This window comes from Salmo trutta, chromosome 1, assembly GCF_901001165.1.
Source record: "Salmo trutta chromosome 1, fSalTru1.1, whole genome shotgun sequence".
Lineage (NCBI taxonomy): Eukaryota > Metazoa > Chordata > Actinopteri > Salmoniformes > Salmonidae > Salmo > Salmo trutta.
The window spans coordinates 67,827,277-67,842,917 of NC_042957.1; the positions used below are offsets into that span (position 1 = coordinate 67,827,277).

Below are 15,641 nucleotides of genomic sequence, written 5' to 3' on the forward strand. Positions count from 1 at the left end.
AGAAGAGAAAGGACTGGTTGGCATACTGATAGGCAGAGATGGACGGACGGATGGACGGACTGGCAGGGGACAGACAGAGCTAGAGGGAGCCTGTATTTAGGTTTGGATTTTTCACTGGGGTTTTGCCTAGTCTGTTAAATCTTGTTGGACTTTCTATGAATCTAAATCAAAGTTTATTCGTCACGTGCAATGGCTGTAAACGGTTCAGAGATATGCAGACTTGCAGTTCTTCCTCAACAATGCAGAATAGTGGGTCCCTATCATCATGCTGTTCCACACTCGTTTCCATCTCTCTCCCTCTCCCTCCCTCCCTCCCTCCCTCTCCCTCCCTCCCTCCCTCCCTCCCTCCCTCCCTCCCTCCCTCCCTCCCTCTCCTCCCTCCCTTCCCCTCCCTCCCTCCCTCCCTCCCTCCCTCCCTCTCCCTCCCTCTCCTCCCTCCCTCCCTCCCTCTCACTCTCCCTCTCCTCCCTCCCTCTCTCTCTCTTCCTCCCTCCCTCTCCTCCCTCCCTCCCTCTCCTCCCTCCCAGATGCAGAGTGGAATGTTGGGCAGTAGCGGTGCAGCACAAGCCCGGGCCATGCAGCAGCCTCCTCCTCAGCCGTCAGTGCCGCCTCTCGGCTCCTCCCAGCCTAGTCTACGCGCTCAAGTGCCTCAGTTTCTCTCCCCTCAGGTACACACACACACACACAACATGGACCAGGGTTGTATTCATTATGGGAAAACTGTGTAAAACGGTTTTCAATGGACAGCGAAAGTGAGAGGTTGTTATTAGACAAGTCCAGGTAGGGAGGGATCCTTGTTTGGATTCATTGTCTTGTATTTAGTGCCTAATGAATACGACCTGGGGAATACCACACACCTCTCAGCCCCCTCCAAGTATCTCCCCTCACTCATTCACACACACACACACAAACACACTTGCACTCATATATAGAATCATACACACACACACACATTTTTCAGCGACCCTCAGCATAGTTTACGTGCATAAGCGCCTCAGTCCTGTCCACCGTTTTTTCTCGTACTTTAGTTTATGGTTTCTAAAACCGTATCTTTTGGTCTCTCTCTTGTCTAGGTTCAAGCACAGCTCTTACAGTTTGCAGCAAAAAACATTGGTCTGAATCCTGCACTTTTAACCTCACCAATAAACCCTCAACATATGACCCTTTTGAACCAACTATACCAGCTGCAACTGGTGAGTCCTCTTCTGGTCTCCTCTCAGTTTACTTTAGGACTCCTCCATATAAACACTATGCAGATACACTCTGTACACGCTTATATCATACACTTCTCCACTGCCTCATTGCCTTAGAGATGTGAAAAACCCTTGGGTTTTGACTGATCGCATTCTGTAGCAACTAGAAAGTGGTGTGTGTGTGTGCAGTTGTGTGTGTGTGTGTGTGTGTGTATATTTATGTACATATGTGTCTGTGGATTTGTGTGTAAACGTGTATTCCTCTGCAGGCGTACCAGCGTTTACAAATTCAGCAGCAGATGTTGCAGGCGCAGCGTAACGTTTCAGCTCCCATCCGACAGCAAGAGCAGCATGTGAGTCCCCCTCTGTGTCCCTCCCTCTCAAATGCAGCCCACTAGTTTCACCCATCTCTGCCTTTCATATCTACTGATCCTGAACCCGGCCAGGCCTCATACTGGGGTAAAACCCTAATGTTTTACCATTCTACTACAGCAGAGGGGGTGTATGTGCTTTGCAGACATACCTGGGTTCCTAGTCTGGTGAATGTGAGAACCTGGCTGGTTAATCCTTAGTAGAAGCAGATGTTATATGTATAAGGGGCTATACTTGCCATTCTCTCCAGCAACTGTCTCATTGAAAATGTCCCTGTGGTCTCTGCTGGCTCACAGAGAAACTGACCACCAGCTTTGTGTCTCTCTCTGATGTCACTTCCTCTTGCAGGTTGCACGTACAATCAATAACATGCAGCAGCAGATCCAACAGCACCAGAGACAGCTGGCCCAGGCCCTGCTGATGAAGCAGCAGCAGACCCTCGGCTCCCTCTCCTCCTCCGGCCTGCACCACGGCCAAGGCAAATCAGCCCTGGACTTGTTCCCAGGCCACCCCCAGGCTCCGGGCCTACCCGACCTGCAGACCAAAGAGCAGCAGTCGTCCCCCAACTCCTACAGCCCCTACCCTCTCTGTGAGCGGGAACTCTGTTCCACAATGTGCACAACACATTGTAGTTCCACTGTGCTTCTGTTTGCTCTTTGGGCTCTTGTCAATTTGGGACAGTTGTTGACGTCACAGGGGCTTTATAAATACATTTGATTGATTGATTGATAGCAGGACTGGGAATGTCATCATTGTTACAGGTCCCAGACCTGTGTGTGTCCTTTCTGTGCTAAACAGATCATCTTTCTGGTCAATATCTGTCTGTGTTCAAATACAGCTGTTGGGACTTGCTCAGTGTCTAACAGATATCCTGTGGCAAAGGCATTACGATTGATTGGATTTATATAAAGAACCATAGCAACAAAGTGCAAAACAAGAAACGAGTGAGTCATCCTTAATGCTTTATTGACTTGTCTGGTGTTACCTCCCTGCCTGTCTCCCTCTCTGCCTCGCTGTCTCCCTCTCTGCCTCGCTGTCTCCCTCGCTGCCTCTCCCTCCCCATCTCCCAGCTGGACTGAATCCTAACATGAATGTAACCGGCATGGAGGTGGGAGGCCTGTCCATGAAGGAGCTTCCCCAGCCCCAGTCTCGCCTCTCCCAGTGGACACACCCCAACTCCATGGACAGCCTCTCTGGAGGCTCATCCTCTCTGGAGCCCAACCTGAACAAGCACGGTACAAACTGTTGACACCATTGTCCAATGTTGGGACAATAAAGATTTATTGAACTCTACTGAGCTGGACTGAGTAGAACTGGGGAATATGGAAGGACCATGGTGTATGACACTCAGTTGGCAGCTTCAGAACGTGGTTTTGGGTTTTTCAAGTGGAACCTTGTATTTTCCATCTCAGTGTTACTATATGTTCTAGGAAAGGGGGATACCTGGTCAGTTGTACAACTGAATGCATTCAACTGAAATGTGTCTTCCGCATTTAACCCAACTCCTCCTGTATTGGTTTCTATTAAACCTGACTAAGTATTCCATTCTCTAGTTCTAATTTCTATTGTACTTAACCAACTTCCCGGTTCCCCTCTTGTCTCTGGCAGGTTCCAACCTGGGCCCGCCCGGGAAGCCCCCCCAAATGGAGGATGGGTACAGCCCCTACGGCATGATGCCTGGCTCCGAGTCCCCCACCAACCCCCTGGTGCCCCCAGACAGCTGGAGCCAGGGCAAGAGCCCCAACGACAAGATGGTCAACGGCACCAACATCACCTGGCCTCCAGGTCAGTTAGATGGCTAGTTAGACTGGGATGGTGGAAAACACTCCTGGACAGCTACAGTGACTGCTTACTGTCCAGCCAAAAACCAATTCACCTAATATGATGATCATGGGACTGATGTGGCCAAATGAGTTCTGTTTTCAAGTGAATTTATCAGAAGGGTTTAGTTTCATTGCAAGCACCACATTTTGTGTTTTTGTATTTTGTACATTACTAAACCAGGTAATCATGTAAATGAATGAGAGGAATGACAATTGTAATACTTCCTGTACCATCACTTCCTCCTCCAGAGTTCTGCCCGGGCGTGCCCTGGAAGGGCCTGCAGAACATCGACCCGGAGAACGACCCCAACATGACCCCGGGGAGCGTTCCCAGTGGCCCCACCATCAACACCAACATCCAGGACGTCAACCGCTACCTGCAGAGAGACCGCAGCGGAGGTGAGGACGGAGGATGAGGGAAGCAGAAAGGGAGGGTGAGGGAGATGAGGGGGGAGAAGGAAGGGAGAGAGGAACAGTGGAGGTGAGAGACAGGGGAGCTAGGGGTGGAGAGAGACAGGGGAGCTAGGGGTGGAGAGGGACAGGGGAGCTAGGGGTGGAGAGAGACAGGGGAGCTAGGGGTGGAGAGGGACAGGGGAGCTAGGGGTGGAGAGGGACAGGGGAGCTAGGGGTGGAGAGGGACAGGGGAGCTAGGGGTGGAGAGGGACAGGGGAGCTAGGGGTGGAGAGGGACAGGGGAGCTAGGGGTGGAGAGGGACAGGGGAGCTAGGGGTGGAGAGGGACAGGGGAGCTAGGGGTGGAGAGGGACAGGGGAGCGAGAGGGACAGGGGAGCTAGGGGTGGAGAGGGACAGGGGAGCGAGGGGTGGAGAGGGAAAGAGAGACAGGGGAGGTGAGAGAGAGTGGTGAGGGAGGGAGGGGAGTGTTCATGTTGTAAGTAGTCCTATACATACATAATGACGGTGCTCTCCCTCTGGTAGACTTGGTCTTGAGAGAGGAGAGGAGAGCTGGGGGTCTGAGATGACCTGAATCATTCAAAGAAAACTGCTGCAGGCCAAATCAGATACTGTGCCTGCAATGTATCCCAGTGGGTTGGGGAGACTGAATATCTGTAACAGTTAGGTCACTGGAGGGAGCCTGCTTTTTTCTTCTGGTCCTGCTGCTTCTTCACTTAACTGCATGTACAATCTGACACTCGTATATCTACACTATTAGATCATCTTATTCCCAACACTTTGAACTCTCCCATATCACACAGCCACAGAGCACCACAGCTATTCAGTCATCCACTTTCATTTATTCTGTTTCTTTATTAGATTTTCTCTCTCTTCCATTCCCTTCTTCTTCTGTTTTTGTTTTGCTGGATGCGATGCCCCCATAGGCTCCTCCCCCACCTCATCTCAGAACGAGGCCCTGCCCCCCTCCACCGATTGGCCAGTCAGTGCCTACTCTAGCTCGTTCAGTCTGTCGTCCCCGGAAACGGACGACCCAGGTACACGGTTTGTCGGAGTGGGCGGAAGTCGCCTCTAACCACTGATACAGGGTCTTATATCCTACCATATTCCGAGTGGTTATGTTTAGGATCAGGTGATATGATAATCTGGTCCTAGATCTGTGGGTAGGGGTCACTTCCGCTTTGAGCTAATTTGTCCCCCTGCCCCCCATAAGTGTTGCTGCTTGTCCCAACCCTACCCTTTCCTCTCCCTGTCTCTGGTGGCTCAGTATCTGGTCCAGAGGAGGACCCCATCCTTACCATCGCTTTAGTTGCACCCCTCATACATCTTCCCTCTGGTGTTGATGTATCCACACCCCTGTGTGTAGCATGGGGGGAGAGAAGAGAATAGGGGGGGAACTGGGAGGAGGGTGTATATACTATATCTTACTATAGTTCTAGTAAGAGGTCTATCTGTGTTCCTGGCCTGATCTGTCCCATATTGTGAGGCATGGACTGAGACTGACCCTGTGCTGTACTCCTTACTGTGCGGTCTGGGACTGTGTGTGTGTGTGAAGTCTAGCTGTGTTTAGTCTGTTTTTGGTTCAACACATACAGGAAAAGCAGAATGAATGCTCTCCTCTACCATCAACAACCCCTCTACCAGGGTATTATTCTGACTAGTGTTTTGGGTTGTTTAGTTCTCTGTGTGTTGTTGATAGAAGAATGCCAAGTATCTCCAATTGTTGCCAAGCAATCAATGTGTTTTTTTTCTCTTATCACTCTTTCAGGTAAATTGTCGGACATGAAGTCCACCTGGTCCCCGGGGCCCATCTCCCACCCCTCCCAGGTCTCTCTGTCCCATGAGTTGTGGAAGGTCCCCCAGGGGCCCCGCAGTAACACAGCCGCCCCCACACGGCCCCCTCCGGGCCTCACCAACCCCACCAAGCACTCCTCCACCTGGGGAGGCAACTCCCTGGGCCTGGCCCAAGGCTGGAGCAGCTCCTACTCCTCAGGTACATCAAATTGTATTTGTCAAATGCGCCGAATACAACAGGGCTGTATACAAATAGAGCTGACCTTACTGTGAAATGCTTAACCAACAATGCAGTTTTAAGAAAATGGAGTTAAGAAAATATTTACTAAATGAACTAAAGTAAAAAAATATATATATTTCAAAAGTAACACAATGAAATAACAATAATGAGGCTATGTACAGGGGGAACCGGTACCGAGTCAAGGTAATTTGTACGTGTAGGTAGGGGTAGAGTGACTATGCATGATAATAAACAGCGAGTAGCAGCAGTGTAAAAACAAAGAGGGGGGGGGTCAATGCAAATAGTCTGGGTGTCCATTTGATTAGCTGTTAAGTAACTGGATGGGGACTGACTGGATAAATGATAAATGAATAGTCTGAATGGGTTTGGTCCAACCAGTGCATCTGCAGTTGATGAGTTATGAAGTTCATGTAACATCTGTCTTACTCTCCAAAAAATGTAGTGTATTTGTTGTGCTTGTCATAAAAACTGTAGCCCTCATAAATGTTCAGTTAGAGTAGAAGATGACTGAAGGCCAGGTTCTAGAGGTGATACAGACTAAAGGCCAGGTTCTAGAGGTGTTGAGATACAGACTAAAGGCCAGGTTCTAGAGGTGATACAGACTAAAGGCCAGGTTCTAGAGGTGATACAGACTAAAGGCCAGGTCCTAGAGGTGATACAGACTGAAGGCCAGGTTCTAGAGGTGATACAGACTAAAGGCCAGGTTCTAGAGGTGATACAGACTAAAGGCCAGGTTCTAGAGGTGATACAGACTAAAGGCCAGGTTCTAGAGGTGATACAGACTAAAGGCCAGGTTCTAGAGGTGATACAGACTAAAGGCCAGGTTCTAGAGGTGATACAGACTAAAGGCCAGGTTCTAGAGGTGATACAGACTAAAGGCCAGGTTCTAGAGGTGATACAGACTAAAGGCCAGGTTCTAGAGGTGATACAGACTAAAGGCCAGGTTCTAGAGGTGATACAGACTAAAGGCCAGGTTCTAGAGGTGATACAGACTAAAGGCCAGGTTCTAGAGGTGATACAGACTAAAGGCCAGGTTCTAGAGGTGATACAGACTAAAGGCCAGGTTCTAGAGGTGATACAGACTAAAGGCCAGGTTCTAGAGGTGATACAGACTAAAGGCCAGGTTCTAGAGGTGATACAGACTAAAGGCCAGGTTCTAGAGGTGATACAGACTAAAGGCCAGGTTCTAGAGGTGATGTGATACAGACTAAAGGCCAGGTTCTAGAGGTGATACGATACAGACTAAAGGCCAGGTTCTAGAGGTGATACGATACAGACTAAAGGCCAGGTTCTAGAGGTGATACAGACTAAAGGCCAGGTTCTAGAGGTGATACAGACTAAAGGCCAGGTTCTAGAGGTGATACAGACTAAAGACCAGGTTCTAGAGGTGATACAGACTAAAGGCCAGGTTCTAGAGGTGATACAGACTAAAGGCCAGGTTCTAGAGGTGATGTGATACAGACTAAAGGCCAGGTTCTAGAGGTGATACAGACTAAAGGCCAGGTTCTTGAGGTGATGTGATACAGACTAAAGGCCAGGTTCTAGAGGTGATACAGACTAAAGGCCAGGTTCTAGAGGTGATACAGACTAAAGGCCAGGTTCTAGAGGTGTTGTGATACAGACTAAAGGCCAGGTTCTAGAGGTGATAGACTAAAGGCCAGGTTCTAGAGGTGTTGAGATACAGACTAAAGGTCAGGTTCTAGAGGTGATACAGACTAAAGGCCAGGTTCTAGAGGTGTTATGTTGTAGCCTGGCAGGCAGAGACTTGGTACCCTTTTGGTGCAGCCAAGGCGGTCTAGACAACGCCCAGAGAATGCCTTGTTGTGGTTGAACGCACCTCTCTTGATCAACTGACACTGTGGTTTACCTAAACTACAGAGCTTGCTGCTTAGAATACACCACCCATCTTACTGACTTTCCTAGCTCCTTGGAGAATCCACTTCTGACATTGTGACATCATGGTGTTAGATATAGCGCAATTCTGCATTTTAGATTTATTTAGCTCTTTCTGCCCTCTCTATCCCCCTCTTCTCTCCTCCTCCTCCCCCTCTATCCTTATAGCAGCTACCACATGGAGTACAGACAGTTCCAACAGGACCAGTAGCTGGTTGGTCCTGAGAAACCTCACTCCCCAGATAGACGGGTCCACCCTGCGGACGCTATGCATGCAGCATGGCCCCCTCATCACATTCCACCTCAACCTGACCCAGGGCAACGCATTGGTGCGCTACAGCTCCAAGGAGGAGGCCGCCAAGGCCCAGAAGTCCCTGCACATGTACGGAGATGTTGTTGGCAGTTTTCCTGCCCCTCTCACTGCTCGTAGGCAGAAACACTTATGTCATGTCAACTGTCAGGTGTGAAAGAACTTAGAACTGGGAGAACTTGGAAAGCTTAGAATTTGGAAAAATGTGAACTTAGAGAGATCTTTTAGTGTGTGCCCGGCCTGCTTCCACAAAGGGTAAAAAACAGTTTCTATAGCGTGGTGTATGAGAATGGCCACTTCAACGAGGCTAACTAAATAACACCTCTCTGTTTGTCTCTCTTCCTGTCCAGGTGCGTTCTGGGTAACACCACCATCCTGGCAGAGTTTGCTGGGGAGGAAGAGGTCCAGCGCTTCTTTGCACAGGGCCAGCAGCTAGCCTCAACCACCAGCTGGCAGGCTGACCCAGGCGTCAATCAGACGCGGATGGGCAGTTCCGGGCCCAGATCCTCGCACCCCATTGGCCACCCCCACTGGAACTCTGGCGGCAGCAGTGGCGGCATGGGAGGAGGTGGAGCCAAGACTGGTGGAGACCTGCTGTGGGGGGGTGTGCCCCAGTACTCCAGTCTATGGGGACCGCCCAGTGGAGAGGAGGGGCGGGTCATGGGGAGTCCTACTCCAATCAACACGCTGCTGCCTGGGGACCTGCTGAGCGGGGAGTCCATGTAGGACCACGTCACAGAGCTCCATGCTAGAAAAAGGAGGAATGGAATACTACACAGGAATACTACACAGTACTACACATATACATATATACATGTATACAGACAGAAGAGCAAAACCAAGCAAATCAATGTGGTGATAATCAGTGTGGGTGGGATGATCGAGGGACAGACTTGAGGAGGACGAGGTGACTCTTCTGTGTCCACGCTGCTCACCCTCTTCCAATTTTTCTGTTTGTTTAAAAAGAAAAAAAAACATTTCATTTTAGATTTGTTTGGCGAGAGGCTCGGGTTACAGTGTTTTATGTTTGGACTTTCGGAAAAGCACGAGTATGCCTTTGACTCAACCAACAAAGGAAGAGAAACATTTGAACTTTACTCTGAGAACTATTTGTCATGTGAAACGTGTATTTTAGACTAACTGCTTCAAACAACGAGCTGCCATCTTCAAAACTCCCATAATCCCTTGCTACCTGGCAGCAGTCAATCCACACCTCAGAGAAACCATAGATACACATCATTCCCAAAGCCCATCCCCTTCCTGTCGGGAAGGTTCCAGAACTTTCTACCAGTCCGGAATTTCTCTTGTTTGTTTTTTCTCAGCACTAATTACTAGCCTTAACCTCCCTCCTGGCCTGGTTCCCCTCCTTTATTCACTGATTCTCACTCACTCTGTACTTACTGAAGAAAACGTACTGAGAATTGCACACTCATTTCTGAGCCAGCGAAACCCGAGGGGAGAGGATGTGCTTGTAAGAGACTGAGGCCACAGCAGCTCTCAACTGGAAGCCTCGGCGGTCACAAGCATATTATTCAGTCTCCACCACTCTTAAAGGGATTGATGATGCAAACGCAAAAGATCTTCGCCTTGTTCATTTTAAAGCCATTTTTGTCATGGAGTTTTGTTTCCCCGAAACATTCGCAAAATAAGCGAAGAGAAATATAACTCCAGTGTGTCAATATTTCCGGGGGCGTGTGTTTACATGTGTGTATGACCGTCTTGTTGAAGTCTAGTAACCACTGCTCTATGGAACTGTAAGAAAACACTTCTTTTGAAATGCACCTCAACTCGTTTAAGGACGAACTTGTGGTCTGGTTCCCACCTTTCTGTGACTGCGGAAGACCTCAGTCATTACCGTGGTCCACTAATCTCTCCTTTACACCAACACACCATTTCAAGTGACGTGCAATATAAGCCACAGACTACTCTCTACTACCGTCCACCCCAAGTACTCAAAGGGTTTCTCTCACAAACCTCTTTCAAGAGCGGAGACAAAATCAAAAACAGCAAGGACTCTCTATATCCATCCCCCCGGGTGTGTGAGCTGGCTGGACCCACTTATCCGTGAAACACAAGGATATACAACAAGCACTTGTTATTCAGTCTCGGACTAGGTCTTTTCTAATCCAGCCTCACACAACAGTGACCGACTAGAGGGGGTACAGGGGTAAGGAAGGGGGTGTATGGGGCATTATACCAAAATGAGACTTCTTCCTTATCTATCAACAAGACGAAACGATGCATTTTTTTCTTTCCATTGTTGTATTTGGTACAAAAAAGTATGGAACAAATATATAACTGGTTTATAAGAAGAGGTGGTTTATCATAGCACTTAGCAAAGAGCGTCAAGCTCCTTCACTTCAATGCCAACGAATCAGAAGAGGAGAAGCGTGTGACACTGAAAAACTCGAGAGAGAAAAACTAAAAAAAAATAAGCAATCTACTACGACGTGGCTTCTCTGTAACTCTTTATGAACTGTAACACAGATGCGAAACTATTTTCAGTTTTCATATTGTTTTTTTATTTTAAACCTTCCCTTTCTCGCGGTCTGTGTGTGGTACCAGGAAAGTTTCTGACATGGTAGCAAAATGAAGGAAAGAATGAATGAAAGACTGGGCACTATCGGGTGTGAGACCCCGAAGCACTCGCCCGTTTTCCCTTTCACTCTATCAATATCACTGTTACATGACTGAAAATCTTTAGCCTTGTTCTCTGGAGACGCAACTAGATGCTGCGGCAATGTTCTGTGGATGGATTCTGCAGGGGGATCGTCATTTACTCTCTATCTCTCAACCTTTTTCACAAGCCCTGCCAACCTGTATGATCGTGTGGCCATTGAGTGCCTGCCTGCTGCGGAGGGGGTGGACTTCATAGAAGCTCCGCACCAGGCCTCTGCAGCAGCTCTCACCCCACCTTCCCCTCTCCCTCCCTGGGGAGCCTCACAGACTGGTTCCCCCAGGGACCTCCGGGGCCTCTGGTGCCCAAGAGCAGCTGTCAGAACTGTCCGATTCGTATTAACTACTACTACTGCGCCAGCTTCTGTTGTTCATCACCTCCACTCTATCCCTCTCTCTTCTGTTGTTCATCACCTCCACTCTATCCCTCTCTCTTCTGTTGTTCATCACCTCCACTCTATCCCTCTCTCTCTATCCCTCTCTCTTCTGTTGTTCATCACCTCCACTCTATCCCTCTCTCTCTATCCCTCTCTCTTCTGTTGTTCATCACCTCCACTCTATCCCTCTCTCCATCCCTCTCTCTTCTGTTGTTCATCACCTCCACTCTATCCCTCTCTCTTCTGTTGTTCATCACCTCCACTCTATCCCTCTCTCTTCTGTTGTTCATCACCTCCACTCTATCCCTCTCTCTCTATCCCTCTCTCTTCTGTTGTTCATCACCTCCACTCTATCCCTCTCTCTATCCCTCTCTTCTGTTGTTCATCACCTCCACTCTATCCCTCTCTCTCTATCCCTCTCTCTTCTGTTGTTCATCACCTCCACTCTATCCCTCTCTCTTCTGTTGTTCATCACCTCCACTCTATCCCTCTCTCTTCTGTTGTTCATCACCTCCACTCTATCCCTCTCTCTCTATCCCTCTCTCTATCCCTCTCTCTTCTGTTGTTCATCACCTCCACTCTATCCCTCTCTCTCTATCCCACTCTCTCTATCCCTCTCTCTCTATCCCTCTCTCTTCTGTTGTTCATCACCTCCACTCCATCCCTCTCTCTTCTGTTGTTCATCACCTCCACTCTATCCCTCTCTCTCTATCCCACTCTCTCTATCCCTCTCTCTCTATCCCTCTCTCTTCTGTTGTTCATCACCTCCACTCTATCCCTCTCTCTCTATCCCACTCTCTCTATCCCTCTCTCTCTATCCCTCTCTCTTCTGTTGTTCATCACCTCCACTCTATCCCTCTCTCTATCCCTCTCTCTTCTGTTGTTCATCACCTCCACTCTATCCCTCTCTCTCTATCCCTCTCTCTTCTGTTGTTCATCACCTCCACTCTATCCCTCTCTCTTCTGTTGTTCATCACCTCCACTCTATCCCTCTCTCTTCTGTTGTTCATCACCTCCACTCTATCCCTCTCTCTCTATCCCTCTCTCTTCTGTTGTTCATCACCTCCACTCTATCCCTCTCTCTTCTGTTGTTCATCACCTCCACTCTATCCCTCTCTCTCTATCCCTCTCTCTTCTGTTGTTCATCACCTCCACTCTATCCCTCTCTCTCTATCCCTCTCTCTTCTGTTGTTCATCACCTCCACTCTATCCCTCTCTCTATCCCTCTCTCTCTATCCCTCTCTCTTCTGTTGTTCATCACCTCCACTCTATCCCTCTCTCTTCTGTTGTTCATCACCTCCACTCTATCCCTCTCTCTCTATCCCTCTCTCTTCTGTTGTTCATCACCTCCACTCTATCCCTCTCTCTATCCCTCTCTTCTGTTGTTCATCACCTCCACTCTATCCCTCTCTCTTCTGTTGTTCATCACCTCCACTCTATCCCTCTCTTCTGTTCTTCATCACCTCCTCTCTATCCCGCCCTCTATCCCGCCCTCTATCCCGCCCTCTATCCCGCCCTCTATCCCTCTCTCTCATGCAAGGATCACTTTAACCAGAGATGGAGAGGTTTTTGAATTGTGTTAAGTTTAAAATTTTTTGGTTTATTATTTTAATTTCTGGAAAAATCACCAGAGTTGTTATTTTAGTTTTTGTCAAACTTGCTGTTGTTGATGTTTGTTTTATGATGATTACAATGATTTTTACGGATGTTTTTTCGACGGCTCCATGTAGTGTTCAGCTGCTCTCCTGTCCCCTGCTCGTAAGCAGAAACTAAAATACTTCTGGTTCGACGCGCACCTCAGCAAACGCAGCCCACCACAGGAATGTTATGGATACGGACACTGCAGTTCTCAGTGGGGGTGGTTCATTTGGTGTGGTTGTTGGACAGTCAGTGTTTTGGTTCAGGAGCGGGCCTGATGGTTCTAATGTATAGTCAGATCAGGTGTGAGATTCAGAGGCTGCTCCCCCTCTCTCACAGCCTCTGCTGCCCAGCCCACCCTCTCTCCCATCCCCATGTTGTCCTCTCCACACACACATCCTCCACTCCATCAGGCCTCACTCACACTGGTGCTTTATTTTCCATAGGCTGTCGAGGAGCTTTCTGGCAGAATGAAAAGACAGACTCCTATACCACTATCCCTCTCCGTCAGCCTGAATACCATATAAACTGACGCAGCACTCGATTTCTATGCAAAGACAGAGTTCGCGCTCAGAACCATCAACCATCAGTCCACCAACCATCTGCCAATTGTCTAACGCCCTCCTTTCCACCCCCTTGCATTTTTTCGTACCAGCCAGCACTAGGCAGACTCCAAACTACCCTCCCCACTGCCCCATCACTGTGGTGTCTTTGTAATTCAGTCTCACTGATATCCCTCATACATACACAGCTCAGGAGGAGGACCACTGAGTAGACTCTGCTTTCCCCTGTTGGCGCTCTAGCTTTGTGTAAGGTACATCTGTAAAGTACAGTTGTTCATTGTGATGATTTCAAGAGCTTTTAGATAACACTAATAATAACCTGCTGAGTGGTGGGGATGGGGGTTTCTGGGAGTCCTTCCTCATGTGTCTTGTGCCAACTGGACTAAAATATATACTTCAGCCCTGCCATTTACCATTGAGTTGTCTCTGCTGTCAAATGAGCCTTCAATTTCCATGATTTAGTAGTTTTGATACTACATTTCCTCCTGAATCCTAGACTTAAAGGCACATGGTCATGGAGGAATGTTGGCTGGGAGGAGGGGGTAATATTTGGGCCAGGACATATGAGGCAGTACCTTGTCCCAGCTATCAAAAGAAAACAGGCAGTCTGTGTGTACTGTTGATGGGTCACATCGGGTACACTTTATAAAACCAAAAACATGTTATCTTTTTTTGGGGGGGGGGGGGGGGGGGTTGACAAAAAGTAGAAACTAAAGTACAAAAAAAGTGTTTAAAAAAAGTTCTAAAGTATGTTTTTTGATCTGCACTCCTTGGCTGAGAGGCCTTGTTCTGTGTCTGTAAGCCTTTTTCCCCCAACTGTGGCACTCTGACTGGGGCTACCTTCTGGAACGCTGTATCGCTGGTGTTCATTTCTGACCTCCAGCCTCGAGTGCACCACCCACAGAACAGAACATTGCCACAGATCTGGGTTTTTGGGTTAGGGTCCAGGTGGGGCCCACCGCATCAGCAGGGCCAGGACACACCTCACATATTTGTTGTTCGGTACCAAGTCTTAAAAGGGGGAAGGCCCTCTTCCAAGAGTTGTTTTTCGTACTCATCGTTGTCGTGTGACATTAGCAACAATCACTAATTGCCTGTTTCTGAAAAACCTGAATTGTTTTGCTCCACGCTGGGCTCCCGAGGCTACAGACTGGAATAGGGTCACAAAAAAGGGATTGGGGGGTCAAGCCTCAGAGGCGTCCCAGGATTCTCTGTGCAGCACCAGCACTGAGAGACCACCTGTCACTCTACCCCCCCCATCCCTACCCCACCTTATTGACCCACCAATATACACCATGGATGACTGGTATAGGAAGTCAAGAGAATCTCCCTTTTTCAATCACTCAAAGGCAACTGGAGTTTAAGCAACGTTTGCTTCTCAATCATGGACCAGAGTAGGTTCTGGGCTAGGGACCCCATTTTCAAGAGGAAAACAAAAAAACAAATCTTTCTCAAGGGCCTGGGTTGAATATGCACATGCTAGTTTATATACATGTATACATCCAAGTGTGTATGTATGTATACAGCTAGGTTTCTCTTTCCACTTTACCCTAAGCCCGCTCTCTCTGCCCCAGGTCCAACCTTGCCCCTATGTATTCTCCTTCTCTGTATATTTCCCAGAAGAAAAATATAATATTAACATATCAGAGTAATACAAAAATAAAGAATACAAATACTTGAATCAAAAGAAGCGCCAATATTGTAATGTGAACACTTTGTAATAATTTTGTCTCATTCATACACTTCCTAGATATTTGAGGACATCTGTTGCGAGTGAACTAAATTAGAAAAATGAGGATTGTTAAAAACAAAGATTGGTATTAAAAAAAAGGCTAAATGACGTCTGTATCCGAGTGTTTGCACAAGGTTGCCTGTACTGTATGGTTCATGGATGGATGGATGTGTGTCTGTTTGACAGACAGTATGTATGAGGTTTCAAACGATTGTGAGCCTGTGATTTACAGCGGGGATTATCTCCGCTTTTTCATTTTATTTCTATTCAGTATATTAGTTTTATGTTTTTTGGCTTATCAAAAGTATATTCTGATGTTTATTGTTATTAGACTCTAGCGTTGCACTGAGTGTCAGCCCTCCCCTCAAGCTAATCGAACAACGCCAGATAAAGTACTGGGGGCAGACGGCGACTTCACGTGTAAATGTTTACTCAAGGACTTAAGAAAATAAGTGTTTTTAATCTGTAATGTGTTTATCTACCTTGTAGTGGCTTTCATTGTGGAATAATCCAAGAAAAAATATGGATTATTAATTATAAGTATTGCACCATTTTTTCAGATTATAAACATAAAAAGTATAGAAAAGTAACAAAAAAATCTAATATTGAAAAAAAGTTA

At 47.8% G+C, this 15,641-nt stretch overlaps 1 protein-coding gene across 1 annotated transcript in view; it reads left to right on the plus strand.

Moving 5' to 3' along the window:
* The window catches only part of LOC115206015 (trinucleotide repeat-containing gene 6C protein), a 77,515-nt gene extending 67,075 nt beyond the window's left edge, over positions 1-10,440 (plus strand). The window contains exons 11-21 of the mRNA XM_029772539.1: positions 528-668; positions 1,074-1,193; positions 1,463-1,546; positions 1,914-2,154; positions 2,636-2,800; positions 3,174-3,350; positions 3,638-3,787; positions 4,725-4,835; positions 5,567-5,791; positions 7,898-8,108; positions 8,387-10,440. Coding sequence (XP_029628399.1) covers positions 528-668; positions 1,074-1,193; positions 1,463-1,546; positions 1,914-2,154; positions 2,636-2,800; positions 3,174-3,350; positions 3,638-3,787; positions 4,725-4,835; positions 5,567-5,791; positions 7,898-8,108; positions 8,387-8,762 — 2,001 coding nt within the window. The 3' untranslated portion in view covers positions 8,763-10,440. The remainder of the gene's footprint in view (positions 1-527; positions 669-1,073; positions 1,194-1,462; positions 1,547-1,913; positions 2,155-2,635; positions 2,801-3,173; positions 3,351-3,637; positions 3,788-4,724; positions 4,836-5,566; positions 5,792-7,897; positions 8,109-8,386) is intronic.
* Positions 10,441-15,641: the final 5,201 nt, after the last annotated feature.